We start from the raw sequence: 22,538 nt of genomic DNA, 5'->3' as shown, positions 1-22,538 counted from the left end.
ATATGAACGGCAGACTGGGATTGGTTGGATGTCTATGCTCCAGCACATAACCACCAGACAGAGCCAAAATCTGCTAAAACGTCAATTTAGAAGTAGAGCTGTGCGGAGTATATATTAACGATATATCGACACGGCTAAGACACTGTAAATACCACTTGTATGCTGACGATCTACAAATCTATTACAAATTCAAAATTCCAGTCATCAATCAAGCAATAGGTTATATGAACTCTGAATTTAATAATATCTGTGCATACGCTCATGAAAACTATATTTTAATCAATCCATCAAAATCTAAAGCTATTATTGTTGGGCAGATGAAACAAATCAGCATGGCAAAAAACAAAAACATTCCTCCACTAACTTTATCTGGTAAAATTATTCCGTACGAAAACTCTGTAAGAAATCTTGGTGTAATTATAAACGAGAACCTTAACAGGGGAAAGCACCATTACAAATATCTGTAGAAAAGTGTACGCCTCCCTTCATTCACTAAAATATCATCAAAATATGCTGCTACTAAAACATGAGAATTAGGCTTGTAAGTACTCTTATCCTCCCTATATTTTCCTACTGTGACGTAGTACTAATTGATGCCACGAGAGAACAACTAAACCGATTACAACGTGCTATGAACTCGTGTATTAGATTTATCTTCTCCTTATGCTATGATGTTCGTTACCTCTTATTATCGTCAACTTTCCCTTCTAAAATTTGAATATAGAAACCTCCACGTGGCAGTATTAATCTTTCGAGTATTAAACGAGAATATCCCATACTACTTATCTTCACAATTCAATTTCCTATCCTCTTTCCACCAGCATAACACACACTCTGGCAGTACACTTGCTATACCTCTCAGCAGATCAGCAGCATTTAGCCTCTCCTTTGTTGCGAATGGAGCTAGAATATGGAATTCTCTCCCCCCACAACATTAGAGCCATAAAATCCTTAAATTAATTTAAATCGTCTTGCCGTCAGCATCTTCTCAATGTGTGCCGCCAGGCTGAATGAATCTGGTAGAGTGAATGTGAGTATGAATGTACATTTACTGCGCTTATGTTATCTTGCGTCATTCAACTTTTAATTTGTAACGATAGTTTTAAGACATGACTAAGAAAATTTATAGAGTTCATGTTATTTTGTTTCTAGTTTGTAAAGGTAGTTTTAAGATAAGATTCTGAATATTATTCTTAGATGTACACTGTTAATGAAGTGTGGCTAAGCGTAAGAGAGTACCATGAGTCCTAATTTTGCCACTACAAATAAAGGCAAATATAATAATATAGATTTAATTAACATTATATTTTATGAGTGTACATGTTTTCGCGCAAAATAAACTATCAGCAACATTGAAAAGATTTAAAAATTGAGTTTAACTCATTAAATTAACCAATAATTATATCATTTGACTTTGGTATACATACAAATAACTCCACCATTGTTTGGTCGCAAGTCCAGAATGGGAAAGGAAGAGGGTTAGCTGGCTTGGCAACCAGTTGTAAAAACTGTTAAAGCTAAGTGTCAAGCAGCAGTAAATAACTCTATCCCCCCCCATAGGGGCCAACGGCTTCAGGCGGATGAGCCCCTTTGAGTGGTGTAATGGTCCCCTCAGTGTAGAAAATGACACTGGAACCCATCATCTTTGTTTTTGGCCCAACGGCAGAACGGATGGAGGAAACTCCTTTTGTGGGTCTCAATGGCCATGGAGGTAGATGAGGTGCAATTCAATGGTATTTCGAGTCTGTGGCAATCCGTTGCAAGAATGGTACTACAACCTGCACCTCCCATTTAATTTGTGCCGCAGAGTATAGTTCCGAGATCATAGTGTGTGGGTCACTTCCTTACAAACTGCGATCCACCTTAAACAAAATCCCGCTTGTGGCACTTTTTCCTGCTGGAACACCCTTCAACTGAAGTCCAACAGCGATGGGGTAAGGATGGTGAGGCAGGTTTTTGGGTTGAAACTGGAAGCCTCTAGTTCGGACCTGGCAGCAGATGTATGATGGTCGTCTTTCTGAGACACCGTGACCACTCAGGAATTCGGTCCTGCATCTGTGTTTGGGCAGGCCTATTTAGGATCACCACTTCCCACCCTGAATGGGGAAGGCCCTAGAAAATGTTAACTAAACATCGGTAGTCACATTCTCATCCGGCTGGGAGGCCGCACCCAGTGGGTAACCCCTTATGCGGTCGAAAGATGAAGATTACCAAAATTTTGATTATAGGAACCTGGAATGTTCAAACCCTACTTGATTTGAAAGACAATAACAGACCTGAAAGAAGAACAGCACTTGTCACCCATGAGCTTGGACGAATAAACATTGATATTGCTGCCTTAAGTGAAACCAGACTGTCCAGCGAAGGTAAACTTACAGAGTTCAGCTCGGGTTACACAATCTTCTGGAAGGGAAAAGATGAGGGAGAACATCGCATTCATGGTGTTGGATTCGCTGTGAAGACCACATTGGTGAATGATTATCAGCTAACTCCCAACTATTGTCAGCGAAAGAATTATGGACTCTCCGAATCCCACTCTCTGGAGCTAAATCTATGAATCTCATCTCTGCATATGATCCCACCTTGGATGCTCATGTAGAAGCTAAAGACCAATTCTACAACCTGCTGAGCACTATCATCACCAAAGTACCACCAAGAGACAAGCTATTACTACTTGGTGATTTCAACGCCAGAGTTGGTAAAGATCACCAATTATGGAGCAATGTGCTGGGAAAACATGGACTTTGCAACTGTAACACCAATGGTCTGCTGCTTCTTGGTTTATGTGCTGAACATGAACTCTTTATGACTAATACTCAGTTCCGCCTGCCTAATCGCTACAAAACCACTTGGATGCATTCTCGCTCAAAGCACAAGCACATCCTTGACTGTGTCATTACCAGGCAATGTGATTTTAAAAATGTCCTTGTTACAAAGACCGCAAGAAATGTCGATAACTGCTGGAGAGATCATAAGCTCCTTTTTTGCCGGTTGAGAATCTCAATCTGTCGCAAACCAAAAAGATCCATCCACAATCTGCCCAGAAAGAAATTTGATACAGTGGAACCTCGGTTCTCCATTTTTGGAGGGACCATGAAAAAAAGCGTACAACACGGGAAAGCGGAAAATCCGGGAATGAATGAAAACCATCAACAATTTGGCTAAACATTACAAAAATAAAATATGTAGTATTATAATCTTACAAACACTCCTAAACCAAATCAAACCAAACTACAGCCCCAGTGGGCCTTTGCCTGCCAAGCGACCACTGCTCAGCCAGAAGGCCTACAGATTACGAGGGACACGTGGTCAGTGTAACGAATTCTCTCAGCTGTTATTCCTGGCTCTCTAAACCGGGGTCGCAGTCTCATCATTCAATAGCTCCTCAATTAAAGGTAATCATGTAGGCTGATTTTTCCAGATAAATATGTCTGACCTGGTCGGGAATCAAACCCAGGCCATCCGGGTGAGAGGCAGGCAAGTTAGACTGCGGGACCTGCTTCAAACATTAATTACCGGTACGCGAATTAAAACACTCGATACTTTACATTCAGATTTACCAGGAAACTGCGTCAGTTTTCCGTGATAACTTCTTTCAGTTCAGCAACGTGGATCAGCCGAACTCTTCGAAACATGTAATAACGCCAAGCCAAACAACAATCGACCATGAGTAGTTTTTAATTCTTCAATCTAATAAAATAAAGCACATTAGATACAAAAGCACCCAACATGATGGCGAAATCCTTTCTTTTCTTAATCTTCCATTGTAATTTGATCACCGGTGTACTGTTCATAGTCAGTTTCTGGAAATCTTGTACCGCATAAATTAGGCCTACATCGGCATTTATGTTGAACTCGAGAGGGCGAGGATATGTTTTCGAATGCAAGTATCGATTCTCAAAAGTTTGCGAATGCATGATATTCAATTCTGCCCGTCACTAATCACAATCAAATTGGAAAGAGAAAAAAATAATATGAAGACTACAGAAATTACGGTTATTCGTGACCTTGAGCTCAACTGGAAAGCGTGCTCGCTGCACAAGTTAGTGTGACTTGGAAATAATGCAAACTTTTTAAATGAAACTTGCGCAAATAAAATGACTTAGTTTTTTGACATTTTAACACAATAACCTAAAATTCCCAGTCTTATATTAGGACCAAAACAGTAACAGGCAATCCCAAGACCTCCCATGGCTTTACGTGTGTAAGGTGCAACAACTGTTGTGGTCTCGATAACATAATCGTATACGATAAACTAGATTTGTGTTAAGGAGCAGTTTCGAATCCTGCCTGAAAGCCCATTGACTATACAGTGCCCCAAGGGAAGTGCCAAAAACCTGTTCGGCGATACAATCGAAAAAAGTAAAAATATAAACATCTAACCCAGGATATAATGTGGACATTTTACAAGTACGAACATTTGACGAAACTCGTTCTGTCTTCCAGTTCACCTACATACACCCCAACATCAGTGGGTAGGGTCCGACACATCCCACTCTGATGAGTCTAGTGTCAGACCTAAGACAAAACGCTCGTTAACAGAGCAAACACGTGAAAAGCCTTACTTACATCTCTCTCTCTCTCTTTTTTTTTTTTTTTTTTTTTTTTTTTCCCAAGTAGAGCTGTCGAAATTCGCTCTGTCTCCTTCCAATCGTCGAGGCCACATACTGCTTTATGATTTCCGAGGATTCTCTGAACAATACCACCCGAATGCGATGCCAAGATGGTCCCTTATGCAAATTCACCCCCGATCGTTTTTCCAGTACAGTACTTGCTCAGATTATCGCAATGATAGGGCGTTAACACCAAGATATGTAAGTGTGCCATGTCCTTTCATTAGATACAGTTTCTTGAAAAATGCTTGATCGAGGATTTAGCGTCGATGGGACTGAAATTTCTGGACGGTTAATCTGGGAAATTGTTTCTTCGAGGAACGGATAATGCAGGAGTTTTACAACGTGATTTAATTAGGATGCTCGTGGGACCACGTAATTTGAATGAATAATTCAGGAAAACGTACCTTCCGGGAACGCATAAACGAGGTTCCACTGTACTTCTAAACTTCAAATTGAATCCATTGCTACAGATTACAGAAATGCAATCTCAAACAAACTGGCTAGTCATCCAGTCAGCAGTGATAGTACAAATCAGAAGTGAGCCACACTTCAGAAGGTCATCACTGAGTCAGCTTAGGAAACAATTGGTTTTGTGAGGGGGAAAACAAGACAAGACTGGTTTGATGAAAATAATGAAGAAATAAAGTGTCTGATCAATGCCAAATGGGAAGCCCATCTATCCTACCTTCAAGATCAGTCTTCCAATGTGATGAAATTACATTTCTTAGAACTTAAAGGAAAATGTCAGGTACAAATTAGGGTAATCAAGAATAACTCGTGGCAACAAAAAGCTGAAGAACTGCAAAGACTATCTGATACCCATGACCTGTAAAACTTCTATGGTGGCATAAAGGAGAAAATATATGGTCCCATTCAATCTTCATTGGGGGTCATTGAAGACTGCTGACAACTCCATCATTTTAACTGATAATGGAGACATTTTAGAGTGTTGGAAGGAACATTTCTCTGTGCTTTTAATTCGTGCCTCCAATGTCACTAAGGACTTTCCTTGTAATGTCCCTCAGCAGCCCCAACAACCATGGATGGCCGTTCCACCTACATACAGAGATTTCACCAAAGAACTCAATCAACTAAAACCAAGTAAGGCTCCTGGTCCTGATAACATCCCTCTGGAAGTGATACAAAATGGAGGTATACCCTTGAAAACTAGACTTTTCGCACTCATCGAGAAGTATCTGATGACTTGAATGCTACCATCATCACTATCTTCAAGAAAGGTGATCGTAGTGTATGTGGGAACTATCGCGGTATATCGCTTTTGTCAATTGCAGGTAAAATTCTCGCAAGAATTCTATTAAACCGGCTCCAAGTTATCTCAGAAAGGATTCTGCCTGAGCCTCAATGTGGTTTCCGAACCTCCAGAGGTACAACAGATGATCTGTGTTAGACAACACCAGGAAAAATGCAGAGAGCAACAGCAGCCTCTGTATTTAGTTTCCTATGATATGAAAAAAGCCTTTGATTCAATACCAACATCTGCTATGTGGAAAGTTGAGACATTTTGGATGTCCTGAACATTATGTGGAATTGGTTCAAGCTCTTCATGATGGCATGTCTGGACAGGTTCTTCATGGTAACTCAGTATCAGATTCGTTCCCAATCACTCATGGATTGAAACAAAGCTGTGTGCTTGCTCCTACACTCTTTGCACTATACATGGCTGCCATGTTGCATGAATCATCTGCAAACAACTTAGGCGTGGAGATTAAATTTTGTTTTCATGAAGGCCTTTTCAATCTGGCAAGACTTCGCTCACAAAGACGTACTCTGGTTACCCAGGTGACAGAACTGCAGTATGCCAATGACACCGCATCTCCTACTCTAAAACCTGCAGAACTACAACAGTCAGTCAACTGCTTTAAAACTGCATGTGATCGCTTTGTTCTTGCCATTAATGCGGAAAAAAAAAACTAAGGTACTTGCACAACCTGCCCCAGGATTAACTCTTCCTGAGTTCTCTATCTTAGATACAACACTGGAGCAGGTTGATCACTTTTCATATCCTGGAAGCATCTGGTCTAAACGGAGTACCTGCGATCAAGACGTTGTAAAAAAATTTGGGGCTGCTAATGCATCATTCGGACAGTTATTGCAGAGAGCCTTCATAAATAATGACCTAAAACTGCATACCAAACTCATGGTGTACAAAAATGTTGTCATTTCCACGCTACTGTATGGCTATGAACTTGGACACTATCGCCGTGATATCAAAAAACTTTAGCACTTCCACCAACAAAAAATTAGATACATCTTCAATATTAAGTGGGAGGATAATACGACAAGCACTGCAGTTCTAGACAAAACGCAGTTAAATAGCACTGAGGCAACAATCATTGCCCATGAACTGAGATGTTAGGCCATGTTCACCGCATGAGTGATACTAGGCTTCCCCGCCAAATTCTTTATGGTGAACTTTGCTCCAGCAGTAGACCTTGTGGAGCCACTCTTAAGTGTTTTAAGGACCAGCTGAAACACATGAAAACAATTGGTATGAATATACAGCATGGGAAGAAAGCGCCTTGGACCGTTCACTGTGGCGGAACACTACATCCACCGCTGTCCACTTGTTTGAAAGAGAATGCCGCAGACATCAAGAGGCCAAGCGACAAGCAAGAAAGCTCCGTCAATTACAATCCCGGCCTCCTGCATACATTCAGTGTGATTTGTGTGGGCGTATGTTTTATGCCAAGATTGGTCTGTTCAGTCATCGCAAACACATCCATAAACTGAGTTGAACTGCTCACTTGATGCAGGAACAAGTTATATATACTCTGATCGAGTTGCAGCCGACAACCGTACAAAATATATCGTCAACTACTACATCATTATTGTCTATTGACAATATATTTTATATGTATACCAAGGCCAAATCGTATCATTACCGATACTGTTCTGCTTATGCAGGTCGTTCACACAGCCCCTTCCAATCTTCTCTTTTTTCCCCACATTCTATCGTTCATCACTATCTGCCACTGTAGTCCTCTCTGATTTACATCATCCTCCACCTGACCCCTCCATCTTGTTCGTTGTCTTCCAATGGGTCTTCTTCCATATTCTGTCCATTCCAGAGCTCTTCTTGGTAATCTTTCTTGCCCCATTCTTTTGACGTGGCCGAACCATTTCAGCCTATATCTCTCCATAGTTTCTTTTAGAGGGTTGATCTGTAGCATGTTTCGTATGGTTTCATTTCTTATCTTGTCCCTCCTTATTTTACCCAAGATCCCTCGCAGAGAGCGCAACTCTGTCGCTTGTAATCTACTCAGATCAATTTTTTTGTCCAAGTCCAACATTCTGATCCATAGGTCAATATTGGCAAATAATATGGTTTATATACCATGATTTTTGCTTTGGTAGGTACTTGCCAATTTCTAATTATGTTTGATACACAATAATAAAATTTTGAGCAATTTCTTATCCTCTCCGAAATTTCTTCCTTGATGTTTCCTTTCCCAGTTAGCTTACTTCCTAGGTATTTAACAGCATCTACTTCTTTAAGAATATTTCCATTACATCTAACATACTTCATTTTATTGTTGTCTACTGATTTTCATTTATCTCACTTTTCTTTAAACTTATTTCCATGCCTACTTCTTCAATTGCCCTCTACCAGGTATTTAGTTGTTCTTCCACATTTTGTTCATTTACTTCCCATATCTGCATACGCTATGACTTTCATATCATTTGCTGCTGACCCGTGGTGAACTTTTCTCATAATGTTGTCCATCACTACATTAAAGAGCACTGGTGAAAGTACACTTCCTTGTCAAAATCCTCTGTCTGTTCTAAACAATTCTGATTTTTTGCCATCTATTATAACACAGTTCAGACATTTGTTATACATGTTTCTAATTCTCAATTGCATTTCTCTTAACAATTCCATTCTATTCAGCCCTTGCCATATCTCTTCTCTTCTAGCCATGTCATAAGCCTTTTGTATATCTATGAATGCAACTGCGATCTCTTTCCCAAATTCCCATTTCTTTTCTACTATTTGTCTAGCTGTAAATATGGCATCAATAGTTGATCTTCCAGGTCTAAATCCTTGTTGTTGTTGTTCTCTTAATTGTGAATCTATCTTGTTCTTGATTTTTTGTAAGATTATCTTTTCATAAATCTTCATGCAATGACACGGTAATGCTATCCCTCTGTAGGTCTCACGAAGTGCCTTATTATCTTTTTTTAAAAATAGGTACAATAATTGCTCTTGTCCAATCGTCAGGAATCTCTGTCAGTCCATATTATCTTCATTATTCTATACAGCCACTGCATTCCAATAGGTCCTGGAGCTTTAATCATTTCCACTGTGATGTCATTCCAGGTGCTTTGCCATTTTTCATTTCTAATACAGCTTTTTCTACATCCGATATCTGTAGATCTTCTCTTCCTATTTCATCTTATTGTTTATTCGTCCCTTCCACTGTAATGGTGATAATTTTTTTTCTTCATCTATTTCCTTGGGTTCATTTGTTTCATTTTGTCCTTCATATAGATTTTGGAAATATTCGTTCCATACTTTCAAAACTTCTTTTTCTTCCCACACAGGTTTTCCATCTTTGTTGATGACTTTTGATGTATTTTCTTTTTGCTTCCTTCTGTTACCTAATATGTGGTATAATATTTTGTCATTCTTATAATTCTCTTCTGTCTCTTTTGTAAATTTTTCCCAGGACACCTTTTTAGTCAATGCTATCATTTTCCTTGCTGCTCTGCTTAATCATTTCCATTTGTCCCTAGTATGTTCTGTTCTGTTTCTGAACAATTCTGAATGCGTTATTCTTCTTCTTGACTGCATCTGCAATTCTCTCACTCGACCCTGGAGTTTCTTTGTGTGATTTTGTTGATGTCCTCCCATAGGTTTCTTCTGCTGCTTTGACTAAAGCCTGTTTGAAGCTTTTCCATTCTTCCTCAACATCCTTCCTCTCATCTTTAGGAAGTTGAGTTTTAATCTTTTCCCTATATATCACTTGGATTTCTCTATCTTTTAGTTTTCAGCATTTGATTTTTGCCTGTCTTTTCCCCCCATATTTGCCCCTTCTGAATTTACTCAATGTTCCCACCAATAGTCTGTGGTCTCCGTCAAGATTAATGCTTGGTATCACTTTCACGTCTGTCAAGCATCTTCTGATTTCTTCCGTTATTTTTATATAATCAATTATGGATTTCTTTTGCAAGTTCCAACTGTATCTGGTAAACTTCTATCACTTTTTTTATACCATACATTACCAATGATCCATTTATTTCTCAGACACATGTCGAACAACATCTCCCTTTCGTCATTTCTGTGATCTTCTCAGTGGTTTCCTAAAACTGCTTCATATCCTCCTCTATCATTCCCAACTCTAGCACTGAAGTCTCCTACAATCACAGTCTTGTTAGATTTTACAGCATCCTCCAGTTTAGTGATGAACTCTTCATTTTCATCTATTTCAATACCTACTTGAGAAGCATAAACCTGGATTATATCAAGGATATTTCCTTCCATCATTAACTGAACTTTAATTATTCTGTCACAAACATAATCCACATTGAGTACTTTGTTGGCCAGTTCTTTAGCCACTATTAATGCAACACCATTTCTTCTTTTGTCTCTTCCTGACCACCACATTTTATATCCCCTCTCCAGCACCTTACTACCACTCCCTTTTTTTTTTCTTATTTCACTTAGTCCATTATCGGTGTGTTTCTCTCTATCATTATCTGTGTCATTTCTTGAATTCTTGTATCCTTTTCTAAGGATACTACATTAATAATCCAAATTCTTATATTTTTCTTTGAACAGATTTTTCTATCATCGGAGTCATTTCGGCTGTCATACCTGACAGATCTGCACAAAGGCCTTGTCACTTTTGGTACTGGTTTTACATTCGATCCAATGCTCGGTTGATCATTGAAAGCGATATAATACGCTACCACTGGCTTGCTAGGCCTATCATGATCTTTGCGATAATATTTTGTTATGCACTAGCTGGTCGATGCCTGACATGCATTTCCTGATGTCAGTAAGGTTTATGGTTTACCTGCCAATACTAGGGAGGCTAATTGCAGTTGTTACCCACTGGGCAATGGGGTCGCCACATCCCTAGACCAGGTTCAAAATTAGGCTGCCCCTAACATGGAAAACAGGCGCCTTTCGTAGCCGCTGCTCTGGAGCTACCGATACTGGTTGTTTTAATTCAATGAGTTACAATCCATCTTAATGTCTTTCCAGTGCTGATGACGACTCGCATCTGCCGAAACATGCACACTCTTAAAATACGTTAATTAAATAGTCTGTAAGATAATAACATGTAGTACTGAATAGATGAAAATATTTTACCTTAATATAGATACTATAGTCAATATGGAATATGAAACAATCTCTGTGTTCATGCATTCCCATCTTCAAATTTCTTGCAGGGTGAATTGATATAATTATTGATTATTATATTATTCAATAAATAATATAATTATTGATGGGTCTCAAGCGATGCTGTGTCGTCATGAAGATGACTTCAAAGAAACACATGTGAGTAGGAAAAGCTCAGTAATAACCAAATTCAAAGTTTGCTAGATGTTTTAGGTTCTGATTTCAGCAGTGATAGTGAGGGGAAGTTCCTTGTGACCCTGTGTGTGTATTATCACATGATTTATCCGATAGTGAAAACAATGTTAGCAAAGAGGGTGAACAGCATGTTGAGTGGTATTGGATACATAAACAGAATATTCCAGTTATTGATACCTTTTTAGGAACAAGAGGAGTGTGCCCTACCAGTGCAATTTGTGAAAATGTAAATAGGGAATTCATTTTCAGGCAGTACTTAGATATAGTACAGTACAGTACAGTACATCAATAGGTATGCCAGTACCGATCTAGACTTTTTACAGAACTTGCACGAAATACGCATGTATATTGATTGCACTTTTGCTTTCTAATGGGGTTAGTACAGAAGCCTACAATTCACAGTTACTGATGCAAAGACATAAGTTTCGACACATGATACTTTAGAACTGCCGTACCCTGTGCTAGGTTCCTTGAACTGAGTAAACATCTACATTTGGCAAACAATGAAAATGCTGATAAATCTGATCTGCTTAGAAAGTTACATCCTGTAATGGAAAAATGTGTGGCATTTCCAAATAATATAAAACATGCCCCATGATAATATTTGCAGTAGATCACCTACTGTACTATTTTAACTGAAAGCATGCAATACCAAGGCTGCATACTTGAAAGACTGTGGATTTCTAGCACTGTCAGTGTACAAGGCAGCCAGGCGTATATGGGTTAACCTTCATTAAATGCAGAAAAGCAGCTTATTTTGGTCACATCTTCTGAAATACAACTGATCATAGAAGACAAGATAAAAGGGAAATGTGGATGAGGGTGGAGAAGATTATCCTGAATATGGAACCTCCGACAGTGGTTCGACATCCACAATGCGGCATATCTTGACAAAGTAAACGTAAAAAAAAGAATAAAAATGACTCCATGATGGGCGCCAACTTTCAGTGAGGACACAGCACCAGAAGAACACAGAGCCCTCTTAAAATATGACATGTAGCACCATTAAAGTGCAGGATAAAAATGGTAAATAAAGATCCACTGGGAAAATCAGATTTAAAATCAGAAACTTTCTATCAGGAAAGAAAGAAAACTTATCAGAGAATACTCATCATCTTGTTCATATGTACCTTCCATATTGACAGGAACCTCTTCGCTCTCATCTGTCTTCTTCAATACCTGTTTGAAAACAGAAATATTTACATTAAAATAAAGACCTGATATCAAGTACAATATAAACAGTCGAAATTGAAAAAATTTACCAATCACTACAAAATATGCTCTTTATATCTCACCTCATTATTGGATTTCTCAGCTTTCTTGTCCAGACCCGATTTTGCTGCCATAACAATATAAAAATATATTAGTACTAAAAAGACACTACAGGGTAACAAGTAGGCATGCTCAATGTTATTCCCCAATTTATTTAAAATATGGTATAAGGTCAAATTAAAGCACACCCACTTGTTTACAATTCTCATATTTTTTCATGTTAATGCTGAATTCGTCCGAACACTTCCTATAGCATGACATTAACATTTTCAAAACATATATTTACTAACTGGAATCCTGCTTAGTGAACCATTTTTTTTTGCTTAAGTGTATCATCCCTCACCATTTCATCAATTGCATGAACAAATATATACAGTGTCTATTAAAAATGTAGTGTTAAGTTACTTTCTATCATTTACCTACCCATGCCCATGAACAAAACATTTAAGGACTTTAAAAATTTACAAAATTATTTAAATTCATTAGGTCTTTTTACCCAAATGTCGAGAAACCAGCTGTTACCTGGCACACTTAGATCAGTGAATAAACTTTAATTTTTAAAAAAGAACAATGTACCGTATAATCTCGAATACCACCCGCCACCGAATAAGACCCGCACCCTTATTTTGAAAGATTTTTTTTTTTAAATCAAGTCAAAATTATTTACAATCTTTACTAACACACATCAAATGATTAGAAAATACAAATAAATGTAAACAACCATTTCCAGAACGATATACGAGTTCACTCACCATCATCATCATCATCAGTACCAACTTCGGAACTTTCATCACCATCACCTTCCCACAAAATATCATCACTGCCATCCTTAGCATTAGAAATGCTACATTTCCTGAAGCTCTTCCATATGAGGTCTCCAGGGATACGATTCCATGCCGTCAAAATCCACGAACACAGCAGCTGAACTTCCGAGCACTGAATGTGACCAGATGGCGTCAGTGTGTGATTATCAGCTGCCATCCATTCTGTATAGAGCTGTTTCAAGGCTGCTTTAACTGGACAATTCACGCAGACATCCAGCGGCTGTAGCATAGATGTCATCCCGCCCGAAATGTCTGCTAGGTCGGTTTTCCCATCCTTGATATGTTTCTTCACAGCGTCTGTTGTGAGACCGCAGTAACCATCAAGAACAAGCAAGCTCTTTTGTCCCAATAATGCACCAGGGCGACGTTGCCAGACACACTTTACCCAGTCTTCCACAAGTCCATCCAGCCGGAGTTCTGAGATCTGACGATAACACCCGCAGGTAGAATTTTAGGAAGCGTCTTTCACTTGAGAACAATGTACGGCGGCAATTTGGTTCCGTAGGCAAGAATACACAACATTACCGTACACCGTTGTTTTTCATTACCACCTGTTCTAATGGTAACACTTCGCACCCTTAATATTCACAGTCCTGTCCACTGGCATTTCAAAGTTGACTGGCGTCTGATCTGCATTGCCAATTTGGGAAAGCAAATATGCATTTTCCTTCCGCAACCGAATTATGCGACACTGAAACGACAATAACTTCTCATCGTAGGCACCACGAAGACTCTGTGAAATTGAGGTACACTTTCGTACGCACAACCCATTTCTTTTATAAAAATTACAAACCCATCCTCGGCTTGCCTTAAACCCTTCCGATGAAAGTTCCTTTATGATCTCTAATGCCTTCAGCTGACACATTTCGGCTGACACACCATATCCCAATTCCCGCCTTTCTGTCACATATTTATAAAGGTTTTTTTTTTCAATTTCTGTAAACTGTACACTCAGTCTACGATCACCACTACATCTTAATAGCACGTATTTCTTCTTTCTCCAATTGCGAATACACGACTCATCAATATCGTATTTCCTACTGGCGGCACGATTTCCAATAAATTCGGCTTCCCGAACTACTTTCAGTTTCTCACTCGCAGTAAAAGATCGCAAACGCTTTGTGGAATTCATGTTGATACTCCAAGAACATGCGTGAGAGCGACGCCAAGCGCGGAAGTAGCGTATACTGAGAGTGGACAGAGCATTGTTGCCAAGCCGCGCCGGTGGTGATGCCCAATTTACGCGCATTCGGAAAGATAAATTTCCCAACATGTTAATAAGACCCACACCCAATTTTGGAAGCAATATTTTTTAAAAACAGTGCGGGTGGTATTCGAGATTATAGGGTATATTGAAGCATTTTGTAACATATGGAACGAATGTATGAAATTGTTTACAAACTTGCACAGTAACCCACAAAATACAGGTAGTAGAGATAATGCACACTCAGAACATTGCTATTTAAGAATCTTATATTTGGGTTGTTCCGTACTGAATGTATTGTTTTAAAAAAATTAATTCACATATGACATTTATGGAAAACCCACACAAACTTGTAATATTATAAGAAATGATTCTCAACATCCAAGCACCCAAAAGAACTCCAGTTTTTACAGCCCTTTAATATCCCTCTGTCGACCAAAAATTTCAAAAAAGAATTAAACATCATTTACAATACTGCACTCAATAACACCTATGAGAAACAACTTGACAAAATAATTCATAAATTGGAAATTAAACCCTCCACTTCCCTTGATAAGGAACTGAAAAAGCAAAAAAGAAATACATCAATTCCACCTACAAACAAATATTTTTGTTCCAAATCACCAACCTATTTAAAAAACAAAATTTGAATACAGCTTTCAAAACTCAGAATACAACTCCAACAATTTTATAACACACAAACTGTCAACAATAACATATATTCCAATTCAGGTGTTTACAAACTCAAATGTCATAACTGCACTTCAAGCCACGTTGCCAAGCTGGTAGAAATTTCAATACCCGTTAACAAGAAACACGCTAATGCAAAAAGGCACAATAGATTTTCAGCTATGAGTGAACATACGTACGATTTTCATTGACACAATTATTTATTGATTTTTTCAAGGCATTAAAATTCCTTCCCAATAAAACAAATTTACAACTAATTTTTTAAGTTCTCCCTCCCACGATTTCCTCTTCCCACCTCCCTTCTCCCAGTTAACAGCTGACCTGCTTGGCAGTCCATTAGTTCATGTTTTGCTATGTTCTTTTGTTTTACATTCTTCACAACATGAAGTGAGTCGCATGTATCTCATTTTAAATTTACTCTTCCCCTTTCATTTAATTATTCTCCACAATTTTTTATTTTCATTTTCCTTTCTCATTATACTGCATGTAACTTTTCCACAGAGCAACTCACTACCAGTACTTTATTGAGTATTTTTTTCCATATTGACAGCATATTTCAGTTTTCATTTTTTTCTATAATCAATTTCAAAATACTACCTACATAATGATTATTGTTTTTGGTATCTTACAAATTGATATCTACAACCATTGTTCACAATCCTTAACTCATTTCTTACATCAAGAATTTATATGTTCTTCTATGTGGTGTTTTTGGTTACGTTTTTAATACTACAACAAGATATTTCAATATTAAGAGTTAATCGGGGAACCATTATGAAGATATTTCAAGATTAATTTTTCATAAGACTTTCAGTGTTATGTTTTAAAGTTTTATTAACTTTATATTTTATTTTTACGGTTGAAGAAGGCCCAATGAGGCTGAAACATGAACCTGTTATGTAATATGCCTTGTATGACCCCTGAGTGTTGCGGCTAGCTATGTCTTAGCTGAGCAGTCTGTCACAGACAGTGTCGTGAAGATGGCAACACATCACGAGTTACCGACTTTGAACATGGGATGATCACTGGCGCACAGCGCATGAGACATAGCATTGCGGAGATTACACGCGTTGGGTTTCTGAGGTCTACAGTGTCGAGGGTATATTTTCAATATCGCAGAGAGAATGAAACCACCCATGTAAACCACTGCAAGGCAAGACCACAGGTGTTAAACGAACGGACATCACGTCGCCTCCGCAGAACCATACTGAGTGCTCGACAGGTTACTGTGAGTCAGATCACCACCCAGTTGAATGTTGGGAGTCAGGAACCTATTTCTACCAGGACTGTAAGAAGACAACAGCACCGCGTAAGCTTCACCAGCCGGTGACCAACTCTTGTCCCTTTGGTGACACCTCGACACAGAGTCCAACAACGTGCATGGGCCCGCAAACATCGGCAATGGACCATGGAACAGTGGCAGCAGTGGTCTGATGAATCCCGGCTCCAGCTGCATCGAGCTGCTGGATGCGCGAGTGTGGTGTAAGCCCCCATGAAGCTATGAATCCTGTGTGTCAACAAGGTTGTGTCCAGGCGGGAAGTGGCTCAGTTGTGGTCAGGGTGGCATTCTCATAGTCGCAATTAGCCCCACTGTCCGGCTGCAGGGAGCGCTGACAGGTGCACATTACGTGGACATTCTTTCAAACCATCTGCATCCCTTTCTGACCCTAGAGTATCCTGTTGGAGATGACAATGCGCCATATCACCGCTCTGTGGTGGCACACAGGTGGTTGGAGGAGCACTCCAATGAAGTTACACCCATGGATTGGCCCTCCAGATCCCCCAATCTTAATCCAATCGAGCATTTATGGGATGCTGTTGATGCTGGTGTTCGCTCCATGAACCCCGCACCAACTACACAAGACCAATAATTGTGAATAGCAGTGTTAGATGGGTGGGTCCAGATCCCTACAGAACGATTCCAACACCTTGTAGAGTAGATGCCTCGCTGTATTGCTGCTGTTTTGAGGGCTCGCACAGGAGCAACTCGTTATCAACACCACATTCAGTGTCTTCCCATGACTTTTGGCCACTAAGTATATTTGTGTATTGACTAGGGTGGAAGATTTATATACTTTTCTTTTACACTCAAATCACGTTCAGGGAAACATCTAGACAAACAAACCTCCTTGTTACAGAACATGTACAGCAAAACCTTGTTAATTCAAAGTCGTTGGGACGCAAAATAGGACTTACGTGATTTCGAATTAATTGCCAACTCATAATTCAGAAATGCCAACCTTTGCAGTTTCACAAAATATTCTAAGATCCATAAATGCATGCGATCACCTTGATTCTCAGTTTAAACCTTTCAAATGCCATGGAAAACACTGTTTCCAAAATGTATCCAACAAGGTGCATTTACATTATTCAAAAAAAAGAAAGATGAGGACAAATTATGCTGACTGTCCTGTGCAAAAGCTTTATCTCTTGGATTACTGTACCATTTGCAATTTTAGATGCCTTGTACTTGCACGGAAAGTGCCCAATGCCCTTAAAACATCGTGGCTTATCAAACTTTCATATGACGAGGGAAGGAAGTCTCTTGCTTCCAGGTGCACTGCAACACAGTACAGTGACCCTTACCCTTGTACGATTTCCCGGCTGGCACTTCTCTCATTTAAAGCCATTAAATCCGTTTGGGCTCGGCATTTAAAAAAATATATGCAGTTTCATCGGCACTGACAATACTGATATAAATGGTCCGTTATTGGACATTATAAATTTTCCAGCTAACTCATTCTTGGTTGCCAGCGTTTCGCCCACGTGTGCTAGGCTGGGCTCATCAGTTGATACCTAGCACACCTACCAAGACGCATGGCTAGTGCATACCGTGGAGGCCACTGCGTAGGCCAATTGTAGCCACCGGCAGTGCCAATGCACTATGAGACTCTGTCTCACTACTAAAAATTGATGCCTGCTTGGCCATCAGATAATACAGATGTTGATTTCCATAGGGAATCTGTAATATTTGTTCTGAATGAGTAGGTGTGCTAGGTACCAACTGATGAGCCCCGCCTAGCACACGAGGGCGAAACGCTGGCAACCAGGAATGAGTTAGCTGGAAAATTTATAATGTCCAATAATGGACCATTTATATTGGTATTATAAATTTACTCATTCGGAACAAATATTACAGATTCCCTATGGGAATCAACATCTGTATTATCTGATGGCCAAACAGGCATCAATTTTTAGTAGTGAGAGAGTGTCTCACAGTGCATTGGCACTGCCGGTGGCTACAATTGGCCTACGCAGTGGCCTCCACAGTATGCACCAGCCATGCGTCTTGGTAGGTGTGCTAGGTACTAACTGATGAGCCCAGCCTAGCACACGAGGACGAAACGCTGGCAACCAGGAATGAGTTAGCTGGAAAATTTATAATGTTCAATAACGGACCATTTATATTGGTATTATAAATTTACTCATTCGGAACAAATATTACAGATTCCCTATGGGAATCAACATCTGTATTAGCTGACAATACTGTTCGGTGCATACGAATAGATTATATGAGCCACGCTTTTTCGCTGTTGGCATCGCCACTGTTCGCAGATTATGTTCCTCTGCACACTGCCTGTTACGTGATATTGTGGCATTCTTTAAAACACTGAATACACCGGGCGAGTTGGCCGTGCGCGTAGAGGCGCGCGGCTGTGAGCTTGCATCCGGGAGATAGTAGGTTCGAATCCCACTATCGGCAGCCCTGAAGATGGTTTTCCGTGGTTTCCCATTTTCACACCAGGCAAATGCTGGGGCTGTACCTTAATTAAGGCCACGGCCGCTTCCTTCCAACTCCTAGGCCTTTCCTATCCCATCGTCGCCATAAGACCTATCTGTGTCGGTGCGACGTAAAGCCCCTAGCAGAAAAAAAAAAAAACCCACTGAATACAAAAGAATTATGATTTCACTCAAATTTGGCAAATATGAAGCACACTGTACACACACCAAAGTGAGTGAAAGTGCGGAAAGCTACCCCTGCACGATCTGGAAGACGCGTTCTTTCACGATGCGGAGAAATTTTTAATTTAAATTATTCTGTAAAATACTATTTTTCTTTTAATGTAAAGGCAGTTTTGAATTAAAAGGCTGAATTTTGGTAATGGGACCGACATTGTTCTTCGAATGACGAATTATCCGTATTTTGAATTAAACAATTTAAGCAAGATACAAAACCATACCTCATGTTTCCAGGAACGAGAGCTTCTTCGAATTAGGCAAGATTTTGAATGAATCAATTTCGAATTATTGAGGTTCTACTGTATAACTTGTAATTAGCACTATACACACAAATTTGAACATATATGTATATAAAACACGAAGCAAAGTAATCTCCATTCAGGTCATGAATGCCCTTAGAGGGATGGAAGGTAAAAGCTTCCACTATCCATGACCTTGGCACTTTGTGGGTTAGAGTGGTTAGCTCTATGCACAGCCGCCTTTGCCTGCAGGAATTAACTTCAGGGCCAAGTGCACCTCCAGAAGTGAAAATCTCGTTTCTTAAATTTTTCGACTTCCTGACGGGAAATCGATCCCACATCCTGAGTGAACCAAGGGCACTTTCACCATGTTGGCCAGGCAGCCCCTAAAGATGAATATATGGCAAATAAAATTATAACTTTGCCTTACACATCAAAGTGACTTTGTTCATATCTCAGTTAAGGTATACAAAAGTTGAAAGTAGGTTCAGTTCAATTTTTGTCTGTTTTTTGTTACATCATTGGAAAGTAGCTAAGGGGAAAATTTAAGTTCAACTCTGTGCACTGGGCTAAATATTACTTGATTCATGTACAGAGGTACAGCAATATGAAGCGGGTCCTAAAACAGGAAATATCAATTTCCTCCATTAATATTAGTTGAATTGTAAAACTGCAGATAATAAACATTGTGAAAAAAGAAATCCAATCTTTTATGGTTTATGAGTTTTTATCGCACGAGGAATAATAACGGAGATGATGTTCGCAATTTTTTTTTTTTTTTTTTTTTTTTTTACAGATATATAATTATATCTCCAAATATTAGTTCCATCTAAAAACTATACATAACAAATATTGTAGAAAGGAATGTCCTATCTTAGATGTCTAATACACTTTACATTACAAGCTGTGATAAAAAAGGTACTGTATTCACTGACTTTAAATTTAATTACTGTTCATCAAAAGCGGGTATCAGTGACAGGGAAATATATTTTAGCTGTCTCATTAATGAGTTAACTGATGTATAGTTAGTGTGATTGATTTTACAAGGTGTAAATCTGCAGGGCCATCAACCCTATTGATGAAGGTCAACAGGAGTGGTTTCTCATTACCTTCTGTTGCTAACCCTAGGGATGTAAAATGTTCAATAATCTGTGAGCAATGGATAAAACAGCTAGTGTTTGTATGTATAACAATAATACAGATGTGATTATCTTTTGGGTTTTTGCTGTGTCAATAAAATAAACAGTAGGAATTCCTGACATTTCGCAAAGACTTTGGTCCGCTTCCTCAAAAGAGAAACTCATCAGTCTTTGACTATGGCTGTTCTAACCATGACTCGGAACTTGAAATCACTTGACTGTTGCTGTACTTACTGTTCCCCACAAATAACACAGTGTACTTTATAGATAATACACCGGGCGATTGGTCGTGCGGTTAGGGTTGCGCAGCTGTGAGCTTGCACCCGGGAGATAGTGGATTCGAACCCCACTGTCAGCAGCCCTGAAAATGGTTTTCCGTGGTTTCCCATTTTCACACCAGGCAAATGCTGGGGCTGTACCTTAATTAAGGCCATGGCCGCTTCCTCCCCACTCCTAGGCCTTTCCTGTTCCATCGTCACCGTAAGACCTATCTATGTTGGTGCGACGTAAAGCAAAAAAAAAAAAAAAAAAAAGATAATACAGAGAGTTACAATAAAATGTCTACATACTACGGAGATATCTATTTAATATATTTCAAAGCGGGACCGAAAACATCAATATGTAGTTACTTTTGTTAATAGTTGATTAAATTTGTCACTTTCTTGGTAATTAAATTACTGGTAGACATTCTAATGTTGATAATTAACCATCTCGCACTTCGTTTCTCAAGGTCATTCCACCTCAAGAAAATCATAGAAGAGTCATCAGAACTGTTCTAAGTGGACATGCTAACTTCTATTCTGCCTACACAGGTCAAATTACTATGTGCACCTCCAAATTTCAATGATCATTCAGTACTTTGGCCATTTTCCAACTCATGACAGTGAAGATGACAGTCCCATAACATCGTTTACAGTTTATGAAGTCTCCAAGCTGCTAGAATTTTTTTCCACAGGGATTCTTTTTACATGCCAGTAAATCTACAGACACAAGGCTGGCATACTGTATTTGAGCACCTTAAAAATACAACCAAACTAAATCAGGATCAAAACTGCCTACTTGGGGCTCAGAAATCCAGCATCTTTGAATCTACCATACATTCAACTTCACCAAACCAAACCAAACCCCATGCCGCAACAGCCTCGAAGGGCCATGGCCTACCAAGTGACCTCTGTTCGGCCTAATACATATGAATACATTATCGATGAAGAATAAACATTTCCACTCCGATCTCAAACGAACATAGATAGTGGCCACAACGTTCACCCTACCCCACTACCCCTTCATTTCCCCTAACCAAAAACAAGGAACAAAGCATCCCGTAGAAGTATAGACAGAGGTGTTATAATGTACACCAGAGTCCCGTTAATATGAACTAATTGGGACCTGAGTCTGTTTGGATTACGAAATTTTACGCATTAACCGGAAAATATTTTCTAATAATAACGTTATTGTTTTTGCGTCCCGCTAACTACTTTTACCGTTTCCAGAGACTCCTAGGTGCCAGAATTCTCTCCCGCAGGAGTTCTTTTACGTGCCCGTAAATCTACTTACACGAGGCTGACATATTCGAGCACCTTCAAATACCACCACACTGAGCCAGGATCGAACCTGCCAAGTTGGGGAGAGAAGGCCAGCGCCTCAACCGTCTGAGGAAAATAGTTTCTACAATACAGTACAGTACAACTAGTGTCACATTCAGATGCCGCGGCTGCCTTAGAACTTGCCGTACGCTACGACGAGCAACACTCCGCTGCTACGCCCACCGATGTGATGTTTAAGAGACGCTGGTTTGACACTGCATCTTCGAGCAGGTTCCAATCACTACGGCAAAAGAAACTAACTGACTTTGTAAAGATAAACGACCAGTGATTGATGGTTTATGATGTGTAATTATGTTCACATTAAGTTATTCTAGTAAGATATGACTAATCAAATGCAAGTAAATGTTCATCTATAATATGTTCTTTCATTTCAATAAGGAGATTTTTAAAAAAATGAATATTTCAGTTTGAATTAACCGGACTTTTGG

General features: G+C 39.3%; 1 protein-coding gene across 1 annotated transcript in view; it reads right to left on the bottom strand.

Annotated features, from left to right (window-relative positions):
- Positions 1-22,538, bottom strand: part of Adar (Adenosine deaminase acting on RNA) — a 164,840-nt gene that overhangs the window by 100,518 nt on the left and 41,784 nt on the right. Inside the window, exons 5-6 of the mRNA XM_067156056.2 lie at positions 12,474-12,517; positions 12,309-12,357 (exon numbers count right to left, since the gene is read on the bottom strand). Coding sequence (XP_067012157.2) covers positions 12,309-12,357; positions 12,474-12,517 — 93 coding nt within the window. The remainder of the gene's footprint in view (positions 1-12,308; positions 12,358-12,473; positions 12,518-22,538) is intronic.

The sequence above is a fragment of the Anabrus simplex genome, chromosome 12 (genome assembly GCF_040414725.1).
Source record: "Anabrus simplex isolate iqAnaSimp1 chromosome 12, ASM4041472v1, whole genome shotgun sequence".
NCBI classification, from domain to species: Eukaryota; Metazoa; Arthropoda; class Insecta; order Orthoptera; family Tettigoniidae; genus Anabrus; species Anabrus simplex.
Note: the sequence above shows the minus strand (reverse complement) of the source record. Positions and strands in the feature narration are given on the sequence as shown.